Raw genomic sequence first — 18,703 nt, forward strand, 5'->3', positions numbered from 1 at the left:
CAGGTCACGATCTCATGGTTCATGAGATGGACCCCCACACTGGGCTCTGCACTAAGCATGGAGTCTGCTTGGGATTCTCTCTCTCTCTCTCTCTCTCTCTCTCTCTCTCTCTCTCTCCCTCTCTCTCTCTCCCTGCCCCTCCTCCGCTCATGTTTGTGCATTCTCTCTCAAAATAAATAAATAAATGATAGAGCTTCCTAGCCACAACTCCCAGCCTCTCGCACAACAGGACCCCGACACCACCAGGCTATATTCGCCTGACCGTGGCACGCAGCTACTGCCCAGCCCGACAAGTGCAGGAGCGTCGTCTGTCTTGAACCTGTGTATTTGTTCACAAAACCCAGCCCTCACTTTCCAAACCCTTCTTGGGTTCTCACAGGCAGCTCCCACTTACATAACCGGCCCACGTTCTCCGGATCCCTCCCGCCTGCCAGCCTGTAGCCCACAGTTCCAGTCTCAGCTGCACGCACACCAGGCCTGGCACCCGTGACCCTCCTGAGTCCCCTGTGCCTAATGCCTTCTCTTCTTTGGGTCTGTGCAGCCACAACTTTATTGCCTAAGATCTGGCAGCTAACAGACACCAGTAGGACTGGGGGGAGCCCGCGACACGTAGGCCTCGTGGAGGGATTCAGGGCTCTGGCAGTTTCACTCGGAGGAAGGGAAATGGAGCCAATCACAACCACAGGCATTTTCTAGACCCTGCCTGCCGGCTCACGGCCTCACACGAGGATGCGTTTCAGAGTCTGACAGGTGCCGAGGAAATACATACGTGGTATTAATAATTATGCCTGGCTGCTCACGACAAGACCACGACAAGAGGCACAAAGACACTGGCAGAGGCACACGTGCTCCGTGGGTGGGGCTTTACCTTGGACATCTGGCTGAAGTCAGCAAAGCCCTCAGCACTATTGAAGGACCCACTTCCAAAGGGGTCTAAGGTTCCAAAGGGACCTGCAAAGTGGCACCAACAGACGCAGAGTTACAGGGCGCTCAGGGAACACACCTCCTGGGGTCAGGGTCAGGTGCTGCCTTTCCGTATTCCAGGGCCCCCAGCGCGGGACATCTGAGGAGGTGGCCAGGGCCGTGCACCTGGACGCAGGCCCTCAGCAAGGCCTCCCTGGCCCCACCTGTGCTGGCTCATGGTTGGTCTAGCTCGGCCAGAAGTCTCTTGCTGTGACGGCCGCCTAGGGGACAGCCACAGGGACTCTGCCCCATCTGTACTTCTAGCCAGCACTGCTCACGGCCAGCAGACGAGTGACAGGTGCGGAAGCACAGCCCGGGTCAGGGAGGGGGGTGCAGTTCTGCAGTGACCCACCACCAGCGCCATGTATGGGGGGAGCCTGTCAGTGCAGTTTGCCAAGCTTTCTCCTTTGGGGGGGCAATTTGCCTGGATAACCCCCACAGCCGCCTATGGTAATGAACTCTATCACCATCAAGCACGAGCTGCTAGGCAAGGCAGTAGGACCAAGCAGGGACTGTTCCCCAGAACCAGGGGGAGTCCACAAATGCTCCCCTCCCTCAATGCAGAAGCCAGTACCCTCAGCCAAACTTTGGATTCTTTTAGGAAAAAGATCCGAAGGTACAAACCAGAGACCCGTAAGGAGCAATGAGCAGAGAGCAACCGGTAACAGTGGTGTCATTACTGACTTCCTCCCTACTGCCCACCTCCCTTTCTACAAAGATGAGCAGTGGCGGGGGCGGGGGGAGGTATAGCTGGCTTTGGCTGAAGTGCTTCCGGTGAGGATCTGGGCGCCCCTGGCTAATGACATAAACTCTGAGGACACACAGCTTTGGAAATAAAACCATCACCGGGTGGGCTCCCTCCACTGGCAGCGGGGAGGGTCAGAAGGAAAATAAGCCATCGGTCTCACCTGATCCTTTTGAGGAGACACTGGAGGATGAAAAAGGTTCACTGGATTCAAAGGGGTCGAGCTGAGTGAAAGGAGAGAGGAAGAGTGAAAAGCAGTTCACTCATTTACCCAGCCATTCGTTCAACCACACACTGTCCTGACATCTGGTGCTGGCCACGAGGAGGATAAAACGATTTGTAGTAAACCCTGGTGGAGTAAAATCCCCACAGGCCAAACCCTCCTGCAGATAACGCCTCTAAACTCTGGACAAAATACAAAACACAGGTAAATACAAGCAACCACCCGAAAGCTCAGGAAGTGAACCAAAGCAGGAAGACTCTGGACGAGAATTCAAAGTGGGCAGGAACGAACAGAACCAGGTTGAATCTTCTGTCTGGACAGCTGTAATCTGAGGGCTTTGCAAAGCTAAGACCCCAACAGAAAACTCGCCGTCTGGACTCTGGAGGAACAGAGCAGTATCCAGTCACCACGAAAGAGCACTCATGAGACACAGGATACGTTTCTAAAGAACCAGAAAAATGTGGCCAGTTCTCAAGGGAAAAGACAATCAATAGAACCAATCCCAAGACGCCCCAGACGCTAGAATTCTTACATGAGGACGACTTTAAAGCAGTAACAACTGTGCTCAGTGAAGTAAAGGAAAATACTCTTAAGAGGAACGGGTAGATCTTAGCAGAAAAACAGCAACCACACAAAGAAACAAATGGAAATTCTAAAACTGAAAAATGTACACTGTCTAGAATAAAACTTCACTAGGTCAGCTACACAACAGATAGAGAAAAAAGTAAGTGAGACAGAAGACAGATCTGAAGAAATTATCCAATCTACAAGAAAAAAAGAGAGAGAGAGAAAGAAGAATGAGAAAACAGAGCCTCAGGGACTTGTGGTGACATCAGCAAAAGCTCTAACATATAAGTAACTGTAATCTCACAAAGATAGAAGAGAACAGGGGAGACAAAGAAAATGTGTAAGTAACAGCCAAAAACTTGCAAAGTCCAGTAAAAGATATTTAGAGATTTATGAACCTCAGCAAACCCCAAACAACATAAATACAAAGAAAACCACATACATATGCTTCACAAACTACTGAAAGGCAGAGAGAGACAGAGAGACAGAGAGACAGAGAGGGAGAGACAAAGAGACAGAGAGGGAGAAAGCAGCCAGAGAAGAACAGGATGGTACATTTGGGAGAACAAGTGCCTGAGACTGACGGCTTCTCCTCAAGGACAAGGAAGGCCAGAAAGCAGTGGAACAATATCCTCAAAGTGCTGAAAGGGGCAAAAACTACTAGGTCAGGCAGCGATACCCTTCAAGAATGACAACAAAGCAGGCCTGTATCAGAAGAGGTGCCAGACCAAGTTCTTCAGGCTTAAGGAAAAGGATAATGGGAGGAAACGTCAGATCCGGAAGAAGGAATAAAGAGCAAATGGCAAATACATGGGCAAAAATAAACAGACCACTTTTTTCCTCTTTAAAATTTCTTTTACATACATACAGTGGATTAAGGCAAAACTTAAACAACTGTCTTCCAGGATTTATGACGTATTTAGACATATTATATTCGTAGGACACCTGTAACATAAGAGGAGACACTGCTGGCTAGGGAGGAGGTGGATAAAGGGATCTATCCTTTTGACAGGATCGTTATCCCCCCAAGAAAATTTGGCTGCAAGTTTTCTACATTTTACATAAAGTGATGTAACGTTCACTCCTAGGAGCCTATGAAAAGTTAAGGGTGTATATGGTAATCCCTAAAGCAACCTCTAAAAAATAATAGAAATAGATATAGGTAAAATAGGCCAAAAGATACTAGAAAATGGAATTCTAGAAAATATTCAAATAGTCTAAAAGAAGGCAGAGGGGTGTCCGGGTGGTTCAGTCGGTTGAGTGTCTGACTCTTGATTTCAGCTCAGGTCATGGTCCCAGGGTCGTGGGATCGAGCCCCACATCAGGCTCTGCACTGAGCATGGAGCCTGCTTAAGAGTGTCTCTCTCCCTCTGCCCCCTCCCCTAGTGCATTCTCTCTCTCTAAAATAAATAAATAAATAAATAAACAAACAAACAAACAAATAAATAAATAAAAGAAGGCAGAAAGGGAACAGAGTGACAAAACAAAGGGGATAAAGAACAAGCAAATAATAAAATAGACTCAAATCTAACCACAACAATAACTGAATTAAATGTTAATGGTCTAAATACTCCCTTTCGAAGGCAGAGATTTCCAGACTGGATTGACCAGCAGCCCCAACTACATGCTCGCTCTAAAAGACCCTTCATATATAGAAACCCATTTACTGAAAGTAAATGGATAAAAAAAGGTATAGCGTACAAAGAGTAAGCATAAGGAGGATGAGGCAACTATTTTAATAGATAGAACAGATCTCAAGACAAAGGTGTCACCAGAGGAAGGAAGAAAGCTTTTATAATGATAAAAGGGTCACTGCATCACGGTGATACAACCAGCAGAAATGTGTAGGCACCAGACAGAGCTTCAAAATACATGAAGCAAAACTTGACTGAATTAACGGGGCTATAGACAATTCCACAATCACAGATTTTTAACATTCCTCTCTCAGCAATTGGGAAAGCTATAAAACAAACAAACAAACGAAAAACAGTAAAGACACAAATGATCTGAACAGTACTATCAACCACACTGATGTAATTCGCATTTATAGAACCCGACAACCATAGATAAACATTCTTCTCAATTATACAGTGTGGACACCAATGCAAACCGTAAAATAAATATAAATAAATTTAAAAGGACCGCAAAAAATACAAAACATGTTCCCTAGGAGCATATTTAATTAGAAATCAATATTATAAGACACGTAAAAGAAAAAAAAAAACCAAGTATCTGGAAACAAAACAGTATTTTAAATAATACATGGTTCAACAGAGATATCGCAAGGGAAACTAGAACATACCACAAACAAAAGGCAGTAAAGATAGAACGTATCAAAATGTGTGGAATGTGGCTAAGCAGTGCTCAGGGCAAAATGTGTAGTTTGAAAACATTTATATTAGAAAAAACGGTCTAAGATCAGTGACCTGAGGTTTAATCTTCAGATGTTAGAAATGGAAGAGCAAAGTACTAACCCAAAAGAGGAGGAAGGAAATAATAAAAAGCAGAAATCAGTGAAATAGAAACAAACAGGAGAGGAAATTAACATAACCAAAAGCTGGTTGATGGACAAGCTCAACAAAATTGATCCACAGAGAGTGAGAACACACATCACACACAGCTCAATACCAAGAATGAAAGGGGGTCCCCGCGACAGGTCTCACAGACGGAAACGTTACAAACCAATCCTGGCCTTCAAGAAACTCTGGGTCTAGAGGGACAGACACGGCACGTGTAGGGCTTTGGAAGAGATACAGCCCAGAACATGAAAGAGGCTATAAGCCGCCCTCCCCTAGACATGAGAATTCTCTGTTCAATCGAGTCACTGTTTTGCTTTTCAAATCCTAGCTGACAGCCATTTAATGCAGTGTGTTGGGCCTAACACTGCAAAACACACGGTCCGCCAGATGCTGGGGGTAGAGAGGGGCACGTGAGTGCCTCACACACTAAGTGCTGCCAGGAAGATGGCAGGGTGGTCATGTGGAACGTGTGATGCTTTGTTTTGTTTCATTTTTGTTGGGAGACGGGGTCGCAGTAGGGGCAGGCGACAGAACAGAGAAGCCAGCCAGTGGGCCTGAGCTGAAGTGACAGGGGCACAGGAAGGAACAGAGAAAAGAGAGCTATTCGAGGCCCAACCCATCCTGACGCGGGCTCAGTGCACCTCTGAACGTGACCCCTGATTCATGGGACAAGCCTCACAGGGACTAGTCACCTCACCTTCCAGGAGTAGGACATGCCCGCGGCCCAGCTCCCAGAGAACCGTGTGGCGCTCACGGCCTACGCGCACACGTGTCAGGCTTCGCGAGCTCAGTCCGCATGTTGGGAGCCCCAGACTCGGCCCGGGGGTGGGCGGGGGATAAGGAAGGGCCACTTTCGTGTGTGCCAAGGGCACACACGGGCAGCACCTAGGCCTCCCAGGTGACACTCACCTTTGAGGGTAAGGAAGGGTTTTTCGTGAACGGGTCTGAGGTAAATGGGTCATTCTTTGTCTGTTTCTTAAAGAAGTCGTCAGGTGCAGAGCCACGGAACGGGTCGCTTTCTTTGAAAGGATCCCCTCCAAATGGATCTAGAAGGTGTTTTGGAAAGTGAAGAAAAACATGCCCCATGAATAAACAACACTGCGCTTAGTGAAAGAACCCAAACATAAAAGAGTGCGTAGCTGACTGAATGCCCTTTATATGAGATTCTAGAAAAGGTAAAAACCATAATGACAGAAAGCAGATCAGTGATTGCTAGGGACCCGGGGATGGGGGGGTAGGAGGCAGAAGAGAACCTTCTGGGACGATGGAAATGTTCTCACCTAACTCAAAACTCATTTATCAAAACTCATCTAATTATACACTTAAAATTGGTGAATTTTGCTGTGTATAAATTACACCTCCCGACAAAGCTGACTTTAATAATGAAAACACAGGTAAATCCAGAGATAGACAGCAGATTGGTGGTTGCCTGGGGCTGGGGGAGGAGGGCGTGACTGCTCATGGGGATAAGGTTTCCTTTTAGGGGACGGAAACGTTCTAGAACTACACACAGGTGGTGGTTGTACATTAAGAATGTACCGAATGCCACTGAATTGTCACTTTAAAAATGTTGACTTTTGTGTTCTACGAATTTCACCTTAGCAAAAAAAAAGAAAAAGAAAGTAGTAGATAAATAAGGGTGAGGACCAGCCCATGAAAAACCAAAAAGCCTCTCCCACAAAGGCTTTTACCTGCTGAAGTGGTCTGTTGTTCTGCGAAGGGGTCATTCTGGAACGGGTCACCTAGATTGGAGGAGAGAGGAATGTTTAGCTCTACCGTAGAAATGACCCTGGCATATCCAAGGAGGAGCAGCGACTGGCCGAGGAGGCTGTTCCCAGCTGGGGTGTTCAGGACGAAATGAGGCACCACCGGCTGCTCGACACGGGGCTGCAGCGGGGGGGAAATGTGGAACGAGCCAGAATTCACCGCTCGCTCTCTCTCCGCCATGCTACACTCTTGTACCTCACTGTCCCTCTCACCTCCCCCAGCCAGGACAACACAGGGCCCGACCCACGGCCAGCCCCAGTGTGAGGACGAGCTCCACACATCTGAGCTTCCAGAGCCGCCCGGTGTCGCTTGGGTCCTGTGGTGCTTCGATTCCACACGTGATGCCGGAAAGGCGCTCCCCTCTGCCCTCTCCACGCCTCGCCCTCTCCGTACATTTGCTCAGGGACGTACAGATAGCCTTCCTGGAAATGCTACCTTGCTCTAAAGGACCACAGTGAGGAACATGTATCTCTAGAAGCCTTCTTAGTTATTCTGGACTCATGTGGGGCTCTGGGCAAATGTGTCACGTCGAGACCTTAGATTTATGTGGGGACTTGTTGCTCACTGGGGAGTCTCACGATCACGACTACCTCTGGTTATCTTATCCATCCCACCAGGGCAGCGAGGGAGAACTTACCACCCCGACAGGAGGATGGGAACCAAAGCGAGCAGAGGTCGAGGGCGGAGCCAGCTGCCCATGAACATGGGCACCTCGCTGCAAGCTGGGAGCTCAGCTCTTCCCTCCCAACTCTAACACCTCAGCTCCGCAGTGGACCAGGCCAAGGTGCAATGCTCTGGTGACCCACGGGGCTCAAAGAACTCCCTTCCCCCTCCATTCCAGAAGGTGCTACTGGCCAACCACTCTGGTCATTGGACAACTCTAACAGGCACAAAGTAAACAGCCCTTCAGTGACTAAGTGGGCACCGAGAGAGATACCTTTGAAGGGATCAGCTCCTTTAAATGGGTCGGATTTGAAGGGGTCTTCGGTCTGGAAAGGATCCGGATGCAATTCTTGGGCATTGTTGCTAAATAACAAGGCTTTATTTTTGAAAGGATCGTCCTGTAATTTTGTGAAGAGACAGGACAGGAACTTTATTATTCCAAATTTAAAGCAAAGTACAGAATTCCATACCCAACCTGCATGTTTCTCCTTCAAGCAGTGGGACCCTACGGAGAATGACTAAAAAAATCATTGAAGTGGGGCACCTGGGTGGCTCAGTCGGTTCAGCGTCCGACTTCTGGCTCAGATCATGATCTCATCGTTTGTGAGCTCGAGCCCCACATTGGGCTCTCTACTCAGCACAGAGACCTCTTCGGATCCTCTGTCCCCTTCTCTCTCTGCCCCTCCCCATACTCACTCTCAAAAATGAATAAACATTTTGAGAAAATCGTTGAAGAAATATGGACATCATTTCATAACGTGTCAGCACTAGTTCATTCAGTGACAAATGTACAGGATAAGGTGCTAATGACAGGGGAAGCGGAGTGTGGGGCATGTGGGAACTTTCTGTACCACCTGTTATGTTTTTCTGTAAATCCACCACTCTTGCGAACTAAAAGTTTATTTAAACATTGAGTGGAAGGCAGTCATGTAAACCACCACCAATGGATGGACAGATACACTGAATGCAGTAGGTAAATACACAGGAGTATTGTTTAGCCTTGAGGACGTGATGCTCAGTGAAACAAGCCAGTCACGAAAAGACAAGTTCTGTGTGATCTCACTTTAGAAGAGGTCCCCAGAGGAGTCAGGTTTGCAGAGACAGAAAGTAAAACAGTGGGCTCCAGGGACTGGGGAGTCAGTGGTTAATGAGCAGAAAAACGTCCTGGGGCCTAGTTGCACATGAATATACTCAGGCATGGTTAAGATGAATGATTTTATGTTCTGTGCGTTTTATCACAATTAGAAATCAAAAATAAGATATTACAAAGTCAGAAGAAAGTGGTATCTTTGGAAGTGTCCAAAGGAAAACGTAACAAGCCAGTCAAGAACCACAGCCTGGGCCTCATTCAAAAGTGTGGCCTCCCTCAACCATCTTTTCCTCATAGAACGTATAGCTAAGTGGGCATGTTTGAAAATGCTGTCCCCACACCAAGAAACACGCTGGCTATTTGCATCTTGGGAGGAAATGAGCTGCTTATGCAGTTGGAACTACTAGAGCATATATAACACTTTGCATTTTGTTTTAAAGTGCTTATTTCTAGAAACAAACAAGCACGTTTAAGCCGGAAGAAAAGACGATTTGCTTTTGAAGAGCACTTTTTTATAGTGGAAAATGGCCCCGATGTGTGTGTGTTGAGGGGTGAGGGGGTACAACCTACACGGGAACAAGGCCCACTCCGTTTAGAAACAGTGAGTGTATTTTGGTTAATGAAGACACACCCTCAGTGAAAACACGAAGGTTTCACTGTGATATGAAAAAGCACAACATCCTCACTGAACCCGGCAGGTGTGTCGGCACCCGTGGGGCTGGCAAACATCCATTATTCCAACCGACCAAAGCCAAATGATTAAAGAGCTGGGGCTTCCGTAAAAATACAGACAACGGTCACAGGGCCATGACGTCAAAGGTGCCAGAGGAAGATTCCAGACAAGGCCCCCAGCACTCTGTGCTGCTTGACTTCGGAAAGCGGGATGGCTCCCGGAGGCCCTGGGCCAACGGGAAGCCACAGGCTCCTGAAGGACGACAAACACCCTGTCCTCTGATGAACACGGGATGATTTTTCTTACCTGGGGAAGATTACCTGGAGCCTCCAACCACAGGTCTCCCTCCCCAAGGCGGGAAGACCAAGCGGGTTCTTAGGCAAGGAAGTACCACAAATACCGCGGAAGCGGGCGGCTCCGTAAGGACGTCACAGTGCAAACATGCGAGCTGCAGTCGCCCGACAGATGTCCGACGGGCCTCTCACACACAGATAAGTAGGATGGGGTGTCCTGATCTAAAGAAGCCGGGCAGCCAAGACGGAAAATCACCCTCTCACGCTGCACCCTGGGGGTAGGAATGGATCTCACCCCAGAAGAAGAGAGATGATGTCCTGGATACAGCAGCACATTAAGAATGACAGCTTGGTCTCAGAACGAAAGCTTCTATTTAGTTAGAAATTAGCACTGATTTACAAGTTGGTGTTTTTTTGGTTTTTTTTTTTTCGATGTTTTCAATCATCACTTGGAAGCCTGCCAACTAACAGTGGACGATGGCAGAGAAGAGGCTGTGACTCTAGACGCTTTGGCTGTGAGCCCCCCGAACTGAAAGCCAGGTCTGTGATCTCTTTCTCAGGTGCAATTATTTGCCTAAAGTAGCAATCGCTCCCTCCCCTTCCAAGGAGAAGCCTAAAAAGACCCCAGCAGGATTCACACACGTGAGGTAACCACCGGTGGTTCTGAGTCCATTTCACGGATTCAGAGCAGAAAATTAGGCTTCCCCTGGTACAGAGATGCCATAAACTCCACCAGCCACTGACCACCTATCAATGAGAACTGAGCCACCTGCCACTTGGGAGACACGGGTGTGGCAGACGAGCACTGGGGTAAATGACAGGTCCCTTAGCAGAGGTAAAATACCTTGAACGTGGAGTTCAGTAACTAGTCCTGAGTTCTGCACTTCTTAAGAAACCGATGTGACAACTCTGAAAGGAGTTTCTGTGACTCTCCTTCCCTTTAGCTAGGGGTTGGGCAGTGGTGTGCTGGTGAACCAGCTCTCTGGGGGGGAAAAAAAAAGGCCCTGATTGGCAGCTTCGTCCTGTCAATTCCCATGGTGCAAATACTCCCCCTGTGGCTGAATTCAAGTCACCAAAAGTTAAACAATCAGGTTACAAAATTCCTATTTAATAATCAGCTCTGGAAAGTCAATAAAAATGGTTCCAGCACACCAGTGGGGCTGGATGAGATGACAAACCAATCTTTCATGATAAGGTCTTGGCGAGGCTGAAGTCGGGGATGATTTATTGCCTTTTCCTACTAGACAGGTTGGTTGAGCGCTGCCTTCAAGAGCCAGAGGCCAGTATCATCGTCAGATGAGAGACAAGAAATAAATCTGGCTTTAAGAAGCCTCAGTCTTTGGGACAAAGTAACACGGTATGAGCTGAAAACTAAAGTTAGTGACTTCAGTAGACCTGCCCAGCCGTAGAAACTTCTGGATGCCCCTCTTTGGTTACAGTATTCTCAGGGAACTAAACCCCTCACTGTCACCCACCTCAAAGAGAACTAATTGCTCTCTGAAGCAGTCTTGAAACATTCAAGAGTAAACAAAAAGCCCTCTTCGAAGTGTTTATTAAGAAAAGGAAACAAACCGAAAAATGCTTTAAAAACTGTATTTGTACAACAAGATAAATATAGTTTTTCAGACACCGGTTGCAAGTTGCTATGTAATATATCTGACATCGACATTCCAGAATGAATTGCCTATCATGTAAACTTTGCCCCGCTCACAAGATGAACAGAAATGAGGAAAAGATGAAAAATCTGTGGGGGGCGGGGGGAGGGAAAATCACTGGCCACTTGCAAACTGCCAACTTTTTATCCAGGAAACCAATCTTATTCGAACCTGCAAAAGGGTTTAAGCTGTTCCACAAACCAAGATGAAGGAGGGCAAGCGGAAAGCTGTGCGAGGGGGCCAGTGACAGACGGGAAAAGTAAAGTCAGGGTCATGAAGCTGAAATGCACACACTGAGCGGCCAGCCAGCCAAGCAGGCAATTCTGTCTCTCCCAGCGAACGAAGAGTGGACAGTCGTAGTCTGAACTCGGACAATCAAGCTGACGGTGGGCTCAAGAGCAGATACGGAATTCACCCGTTTACAATTCCGTGAGGAAAAGGAATCTGTGAGCGGCAGAGGGAGGCAGTGAGGGCCCAAGACAGGAGACAGATGAGGACACCAACAGCATCTTCTAAGCGATTCGGGGAAGGAGGTATAAGCTTCCCCATATATTCTTAGGACTGACTACTTGGCTACTGAGGAAAGAAACAGGTCAAGAAATGAACGTGAAGAGCCAAGACTCAAGTTGAGAAAGACACAGAGACAGAGAGACAGAGAGAGAGAGAGAAAGAGAGAGAAGCTGTGTGACTACAGGAAGAAGAAGGAATCCACGAAGCCCAGGGCCAGGAGCAAGACAATTCAGAGGAGTGGCCCCGGACGAGGGGGCAGCAACATGGGGTGAGAGGTCAAAAGGCTTTGGGAGCAGAGCACAGTGAAACCACCGAGACCAAGAGCATCCCATCGGCTCTGTCAGGAGCACAAAGATGTTGTCATCGGCCAGGCTAAAGCGGAAATGGCACACGCTGGGGCTCAGCCACAAGGGCGGGCGCTGGCAGGAAAAAGGGGACGTGATGATATGGGGAAAAAGGGACACCGGCTGGACGTCAGCAGCCCGAGTCCACAGCACCCTGGGACTTGATCAAGGCCCCCAGGGTCATAAGAGCCCAGGATTTCAGCACACCCCAAAGTGCAGGAGAGGGGCCAGTTCACAGGGCAAACAGCAGTGCCTCAAAGGGCTGTCATTTGTCTTGATCTTCACAAATACATTTGGTTTTCAAGGTGCTCCTTGTGGGAACACGGACACACACACACATTTCTCCCATGCCCCGCCCTCCGCCCCCAACTAGTAGGATGTAGGGTTTCACATGTGTGAGTGAGCCTGATCCACTTTTGGTTAAGTTTGGGAAAGCCCTCTGAATTTGGGTGGCTGGCTCACCGAAGACAAATATCTTTAAAAACTGGTCTTACAAAGGATTCAGGCCTATCCTTGGCTTCATCCTGGAAGCAAGGATCGCGCACAGCCACGTACCCCGGGCTGCGGGGCCTGTGTGGACACGCAAAGCGGCAGCGAAAACAAGAAACACCCTGCATTTGGACAAAATCAAGGCTGGCGAGTGCCGGATCCAGCAGGCAGGGCGTTCTCTGATCCCAACGTGGGACCTAATCCCAGGACTGCAATACGCTTATTCAACCTTTACCATGGCTCCAAAACCGCCCCTCTCTGTCAGGGAGATGGCTTCGCTCAGGTCGGCTAAGTTGGTCAGGCTGGCGCCGTGGGCCCCGTCAAGCACCTCGTCATACTGCTCCAGGGTCCTGTGGGCTTCTTGGTGGCTTTCATGCAGCTGGGACAGCTTGCTTCTTGCCTACACGACAAAGATTGCTGACATCACATGGGGTTTAGGGGAAAGGTGTCAGGAGAGATATTTTTTTTCTCCTAACGTCCAACCCTATTGTCCAACTCCATTCACATGGGGAACTGAATTACTCGCCTACACAGTAGAGGATCCCAAGTGACACGACTTGTAAACCACGAGGTCCTTGTCGCTGCCCCATGAGGCCTGTTTATATCCCTGACCCTTGAGAGAGGCCTGTGTTCAAACAAACATCTGTCAATTCTGAAAAGAACTGAAATTGGTAAAAATCCACATTCACGATCTGTTCCAAGTGATAGTAAACATTTCCCCTTTATGGGGTTTTATCACCCTGTCCACTGCTCCTTGTCCTGGACAGGGATGTGAGGCCGGGGAAAGGAGGACAATCTATGAAGTCAGACAGACCAGGAATGTTATCTTAACTGTCTCATCCTGTGTGAGACACTGTGTGACCTCTGGCGAGTGACCTAACCTCTCTGTTAACTCTTCTCCAAAAAGGACCACAGGAAGCGATGGGTAAAACACCTCCTGTAGCATCTGGAAGGGTGGGCGTTAATACATGACAGTGAACATCACTATTATTACTAACATACGCGCATGGCTTGGATCCTATCTATGTTACACAAACTCCAATTGCTCAGATGGAAAAGACCTAAAATAATCTCAGATCTAAGAAACAATGAAACACAACACAGGGAATGAAATCCCGCGTACGTGTTTGCGATCAACTATTGTCTGCAACCTGGCAAAAAGAGCAAGGGATCGAGTCGGTCAAGAGAGGAAGCACAGCTGGCCACTGTAATAGTGCCAAGGGTAAGCATCACGCCCGTCTGTCGATGGGACACCCAAGGGCCGGCAAGGAGGCCTTGGGCTGTTACATACAGGGGAGCGGGAGGGAAGCCCGCCCTCTGCTGGCGAGCAGCGGCTACAGGCCCCAGGGCCTTCACACCAAAGCAGGATAAGGATGGGGTGCCCAGACAGACTGCAGAACTGGAACAGGGCCCCACGTGGGGTGATGCTCATCACAGGGTGGGGCCTCAGCAATGTACCAGTCCTCAGATCGCACGGGGACAGAGAGGTGCCGGAAAACGTCTCAGACTCTGTCCCTCTCGCTGGTCTGAGAACCGTGCTGGGGAGGGCATTTCTATACCCAAGACTCTCTCCAAAGGAGCCACTGAAGTCCTCACACAGACCCTGCCCATTCCCCAAAGAGGGCGTGCGCCCAGGTGGGGAAGTGGAAGGACAGCGAGGCACAGCAAACAGCCCGCAGGCCAAAGTCAGCGTGATGCCGGAGCACACGCTGCGGGACGCTGGGTGCTTGACCTCCAGGCCAGGACGACAGCTTCTAAGAAGAGAGCCTGACATAAACGGGCTGGGTGAGAGCCAAGGTAACAAGTGGCCTCTGTGCAGGCTGGTCACACACCCCGACGTGACAGCTCACCGCAGCTGCTCCGCTCGCAAGAAGGCCCCAGAAGACCCCCGGCCACCAGCAGAGGCAAGGCCCCGCCCTCAGGGAGATACCTGGTTGATTTCGTCCTGTGTCGATTTCAGGGACTTGATGATGGTTTCCAGCTGAACTTTCCCGGCCTGAATGCTCTGCTCCAGCTGGGTTTCTTCCTGCTGCAATCGGTTCAGCTCCGATTTGGCCCGGTTCAGGTCGTCTTCCTGGGACTTGAGGTCAGATTCCTGAGACTGGATTTGGGTCTTCAACGAGGAAATCTGAAATGAGATGAAATATGACAAAAGGAGGAGTCTTAATTCACATCATTGGAACAAGCGGACCCAGTGAGGCAGATACCAGCCTGATGGCGGGACACCTGGGCTTCCTTCCAGGGCCCTCTCTCCACTCGCAGAACAGAAGGAAACAAGGCAGACGTGCAAATGCCCATGAACTGACAGAAAGTCAATTTTGGGATAAGTCAATTTTGAGGCCTGGGATAAGCAAAGGCAGTCTACCTGTCTCCCAGGGGCTAAACATCCCCGTGCAAGGCCTCAGAGGAGGAGATGAGGGCTTTCAATCTGCTGAGCTTGCAGCCTCCCCGGTTTATAATGAGCAGTGAAGACACCAGACGGTGGCAGGGGCGGAGGAGGAGCATGCTGGCCCCGGGGTGCTGTGAGGCACCAGCCAGGGTGAGTTTAGTGGGGACCAAGGCCGTTCACTGTATGACTGACTTGGTGGGTGAGACGGAGGTCAGGCCACAGATGCCTGGACGCTTTTTCAGATGGTATGTCCACAACTCGATTAAACCAGTAGGACGCCTCAGCCTTGTGTTTCCAGGTCGTCGTGAGCCCAAAGAAGCCCACAGGAAGCCCCCCCCGCCATGCTGGGCGTGAGACTCACCATCTGAGTCTCGTCCTGGCACTTCTGCCTGACGTCGCTCAGCATGTCTCGGAGCTTGGCCTTCTGCTGATCCATTTCGTCGAGGCGGTCTTGGGCGTCCTGCTTCTGAGCTTCCAGCTCTTGCAAACTGCTCGTTTCCCGGTCTAAGTCATTTTGCAATTCCTAGGGAAGAGTTGCATCAATGTACTTGAGCATGGGGGGTGGGAAGCATGTCCAAGACAGCAGCCTCAGCCTGGGCTAGAGCCCCCTGGATGTCCTACGAGACCAGCCCCTGCCCGTCAGCCTGTGCTCAGCAGGCATCCGGTGCACACTTGCTGTAAATGTGTGCATCTCAGTTGGTGGCCGTGGCATGACCTCTCACTAAGTCCCTTGGCAAATATTTACTGATGGCCTAAGAGTGGCCAGGGTCTGGGACAGTAGCTGGGTCCCACCAAGAAGAGCTATCCGGTGACATGTGGTCAAGGGTGGGGAGGGGAGAAGCATCACCCAAACACAAACAAACTGGGAGGAACAGAACCGACAGAATGTACGGGTGCTGCTGGGTGGACTCGGGGTGGGGGGTGGGGGCACAGGGAGACCAGACTGACACTGCACGGAAGTGGGGAAGGGGGTGTAGGGCTCCAGCTCCAGCAAAAGGAAGCAGGGCCACGCAGGAAGCCCCCGCAGGACGTTCAAGTATGAGCGTGGGACAGGATGATTCTCCACTGTTGACGTTGCCCCAAATCGGCAGTATCTACCCAGACGACCAATAAAGGTACCCTCAGACCCGAGCAGGACACCCCTAGGAAGAGCACCCTGGGGGTGTATGGTGCACGTGAAAACATGCAGTCTATGGGAGCAAAACCTGGGAACCAAGTAAATTCCCACCAGGCGGGCCTGGCTCACAACTTACGGCGTGCTCGTACCCTAAAGGAAGCTGCACCTCATACTCGAGTTACAACGTGAAGCCCGTGGCCAAGCACATGTGTATGCTGCATTCTGGCGTTCGTGCCAACAGGAAGGAAAGAACACGCACGCGACCTTTCTGGAAGGCCTCGTGGGAGCTAACTGACGACATCTCTGACAGACCAACAAAAGGAGCAGGGAGGGGACCTGGGCCACGAGGAGATGGTGGCCGTGAGAATCAAAGCAAGGGAAAGATTTGAGGGGACCTTTGGGGGTAAGAGAGGACGGGGATGGTGAGGCCGATCCCCAGGGCCGGGCCGGCTGGGGCTTTGCTGGTGCCATTTTAGGAGAAAACCCAAAGCAGGCACAGGGCCTCCTCTCTGCCTTGAGGATGAAAATGTCATGGCTCTCGCCACTCTAGACAGCCAAAACACACCTCTGAGTTATGCTGGGGAGCTAGGCCCTCTCTTCCCCAGTCTCCCTGCCCTTGGCCTTGAATTCAAGAAGCGGAACTTCAGTGTTCAAGTCTGGGGAAGGGAAGAGGATGGTGGTAGGGAGTCCCAGACACAGGTTTGCCACATCTGAGGGAACAACAAGTGACGGAGGAAGAGGACACAGAGCAGGGAAGAGGGCCAGGCCTGCTGTGGTGGCCTGAAACATCAAGGAATCTGAGCCTCATTCTGTAACGAAGGAGGGGGAATCCAAGAGCCCAATGGGGACGAAGACTCAGCTCATGGTCAGGATGGGAGCTGGGGTCAGAATGCGGGAGGTGTCTGAGCAAAGAGAACAAAGAAACAACCCAGAGAACCTGCAGACTTAATTCAAACCCCCCTGGAATCCCCAGCTGGCTCCTGCACAGAAACGGACAAGCTGAGGCCAAAGTTCATAAGGAAATGCAAGGGATTTGGAAATGCCAAAACAATCTCGAAGGAGAAGAAAAAAAGTTGGAGAACTTGTACTTTTCAGTTTCAAAACTTACTACAGACATACCTCAGATATATTGTGGGTCTGGTTCCAAATCACTGCAATATAGCACGTGTTGCAATAGAGTGAGTCAAATGAATTTTTGAGTTCCCAAGTACATGCAAAAGTTATGTTTACACTACACCACAGTTTAAGTGTGCAATAGTGTTATGTCTAAAAAACAACGTACATACCTTAATTAAAAAATATTTTATTATTAAAAAATGCTAATCATCACCTGAGCTTTCAGGGAGTCGTAATCTCTGAACACAGATCACCATAACAAATATAATAATAACGAAAAACATTGAAAGATTGCGAGAATTACCAAAATGGGACACAGAGACACAAAGTGAGCAAATGCTACTGGGAAAATGGTGCCAATAAATTCACTTGACGGAGAGTTGCCACAAACCTTCAATTTGTAAAACAAAAACAAAACAAAACACACAGAATCTGTAAAGCACAATAAAATGACATATGCCTATACAAAGCTATAGTCACCAAGACAGCGTAGTACTGACCTAAAGAGAAATGCATGTGGAACAATGGGATAGAACAGAGTCCAGAAATAAAGCCACACATCGATGGCCAAGTGACAGTCGACAAGGGTGCCAGGCATTTGTTCAACAGGGAAAGAACAGTTTCTTCAACAAATGGTGCTGGGACAACTGGATCTCCACATGCAAAAGAATAAAGTTGGATCCCTACCTCACACCATATACCAAAATTAGCTCAAAACAGACCAAAGATCTGAATGTAGGAGGTAAAACGATAAAGTCTTAGAAGAAAACATAAGGTAGGGGCGCCTGAGTGGCTCAGTCAGTTAAGCGTCCGACTTCAGCTCAGGTCACCATCTCTTCATTCGTGAGTTCCAGCCCCACATATGGCTCTGTGCTGATGGCTCAGAGCCTGGAGCCTGCTTTGGATTCTGTGTCTCCCCCCTCTCTGCCCCTCCCCTGCTCGCACTCTCTCTCTCTCAAATATAAATAAACGTTTAAAAAATAAAGAAAGAAAGAAGAAAACATGGGGTAAAATCTTTATGACCCTGAATTTGACAATGAGTTCTTAAATATGACATTAAAAGCAAGAGCAGAAAAAAAAAAAAAGGAATAAACTGGACTTTACCAAAATTTAAAGCTTTTGTGCTTCAAAGGACACTATCAAGAAAGTAAAAAGACAACCCACAATTTTTGCAAATCACGTTATCTGATGAAGAAATTTTACCCAGAAAATATAAAGAACTCTTACAACTCAGCTATCAAAAGACAAAAAAAACAAAAAAACAAAAAAACTTAATAATGGTCAAAGGGTCTGAATAGAAATGTCTATTCAAAAGGTACACAGATGGTCAATAAGCACATGAAAAAGATGCTTGGGGCACTTGGGTGGCGTAGTCGGTTAAGCGTCCAGCTCTTGATTTTGGCAAAAGGAAGGAAGGAAGGAAGGAAGGAAGGAAGGAAGGAAGGAAGGAAGGAGGGAAGGAAGGAAAAACCAGGCAGACACTACGGGTGCTCGCCAGAAGGACAGCGATGGAAATAGAGGTGAAAGACTCCGGGAGGACAGGGAAAGGGCACAATGGGAACAGAGCCGTGGGGGCTGAA

The 18,703-nt window shown here is 49.0% G+C and overlaps 1 protein-coding gene across 12 annotated transcripts in view; it reads right to left on the reverse strand.

Moving 5' to 3' along the window:
* The window catches only part of EPS15L1 (epidermal growth factor receptor pathway substrate 15 like 1), a 96,892-nt gene that overhangs the window by 25,599 nt on the left and 52,590 nt on the right, over window positions 1-18,703 (reverse strand). For 9 of the 12 annotated variants that reach the window (XM_053897872.1, XM_019416179.2, XM_019416185.2 and 6 more), the window contains 8 exons: window positions 15,252-15,413; window positions 14,432-14,629; window positions 12,737-12,901; window positions 7,722-7,845; window positions 6,709-6,759; window positions 5,927-6,063; window positions 1,872-1,932; window positions 869-951 (listed from right to left, as the gene is read on the reverse strand). In XM_053897872.1, coding sequence (XP_053753847.1) covers window positions 869-951; window positions 1,872-1,932; window positions 5,927-6,063; window positions 6,709-6,759; window positions 7,722-7,845; window positions 12,737-12,901; window positions 14,432-14,629; window positions 15,252-15,413 — 981 coding nt within the window. Of the gene's footprint in view, window positions 1-769; window positions 952-1,871; window positions 1,933-5,926; window positions 6,064-6,708; window positions 6,760-7,721; window positions 7,846-12,736; window positions 12,902-14,431; window positions 14,630-15,251; window positions 15,414-18,703 lie in introns of all 12 variants that reach the window. The other 3 variants (XM_019416182.2, XM_019416188.2, XM_053897874.1) reach the window with 2 other exon arrangements.

The sequence above is a fragment of the Panthera pardus genome, unplaced genomic scaffold (assembly GCF_024362965.1).
Source record: "Panthera pardus isolate Hobbes unplaced genomic scaffold, ASM2436296v1 HiC_scaffold_8, whole genome shotgun sequence".
In the NCBI taxonomy this organism is placed as follows: Eukaryota; Metazoa; Chordata; class Mammalia; order Carnivora; family Felidae; genus Panthera; species Panthera pardus.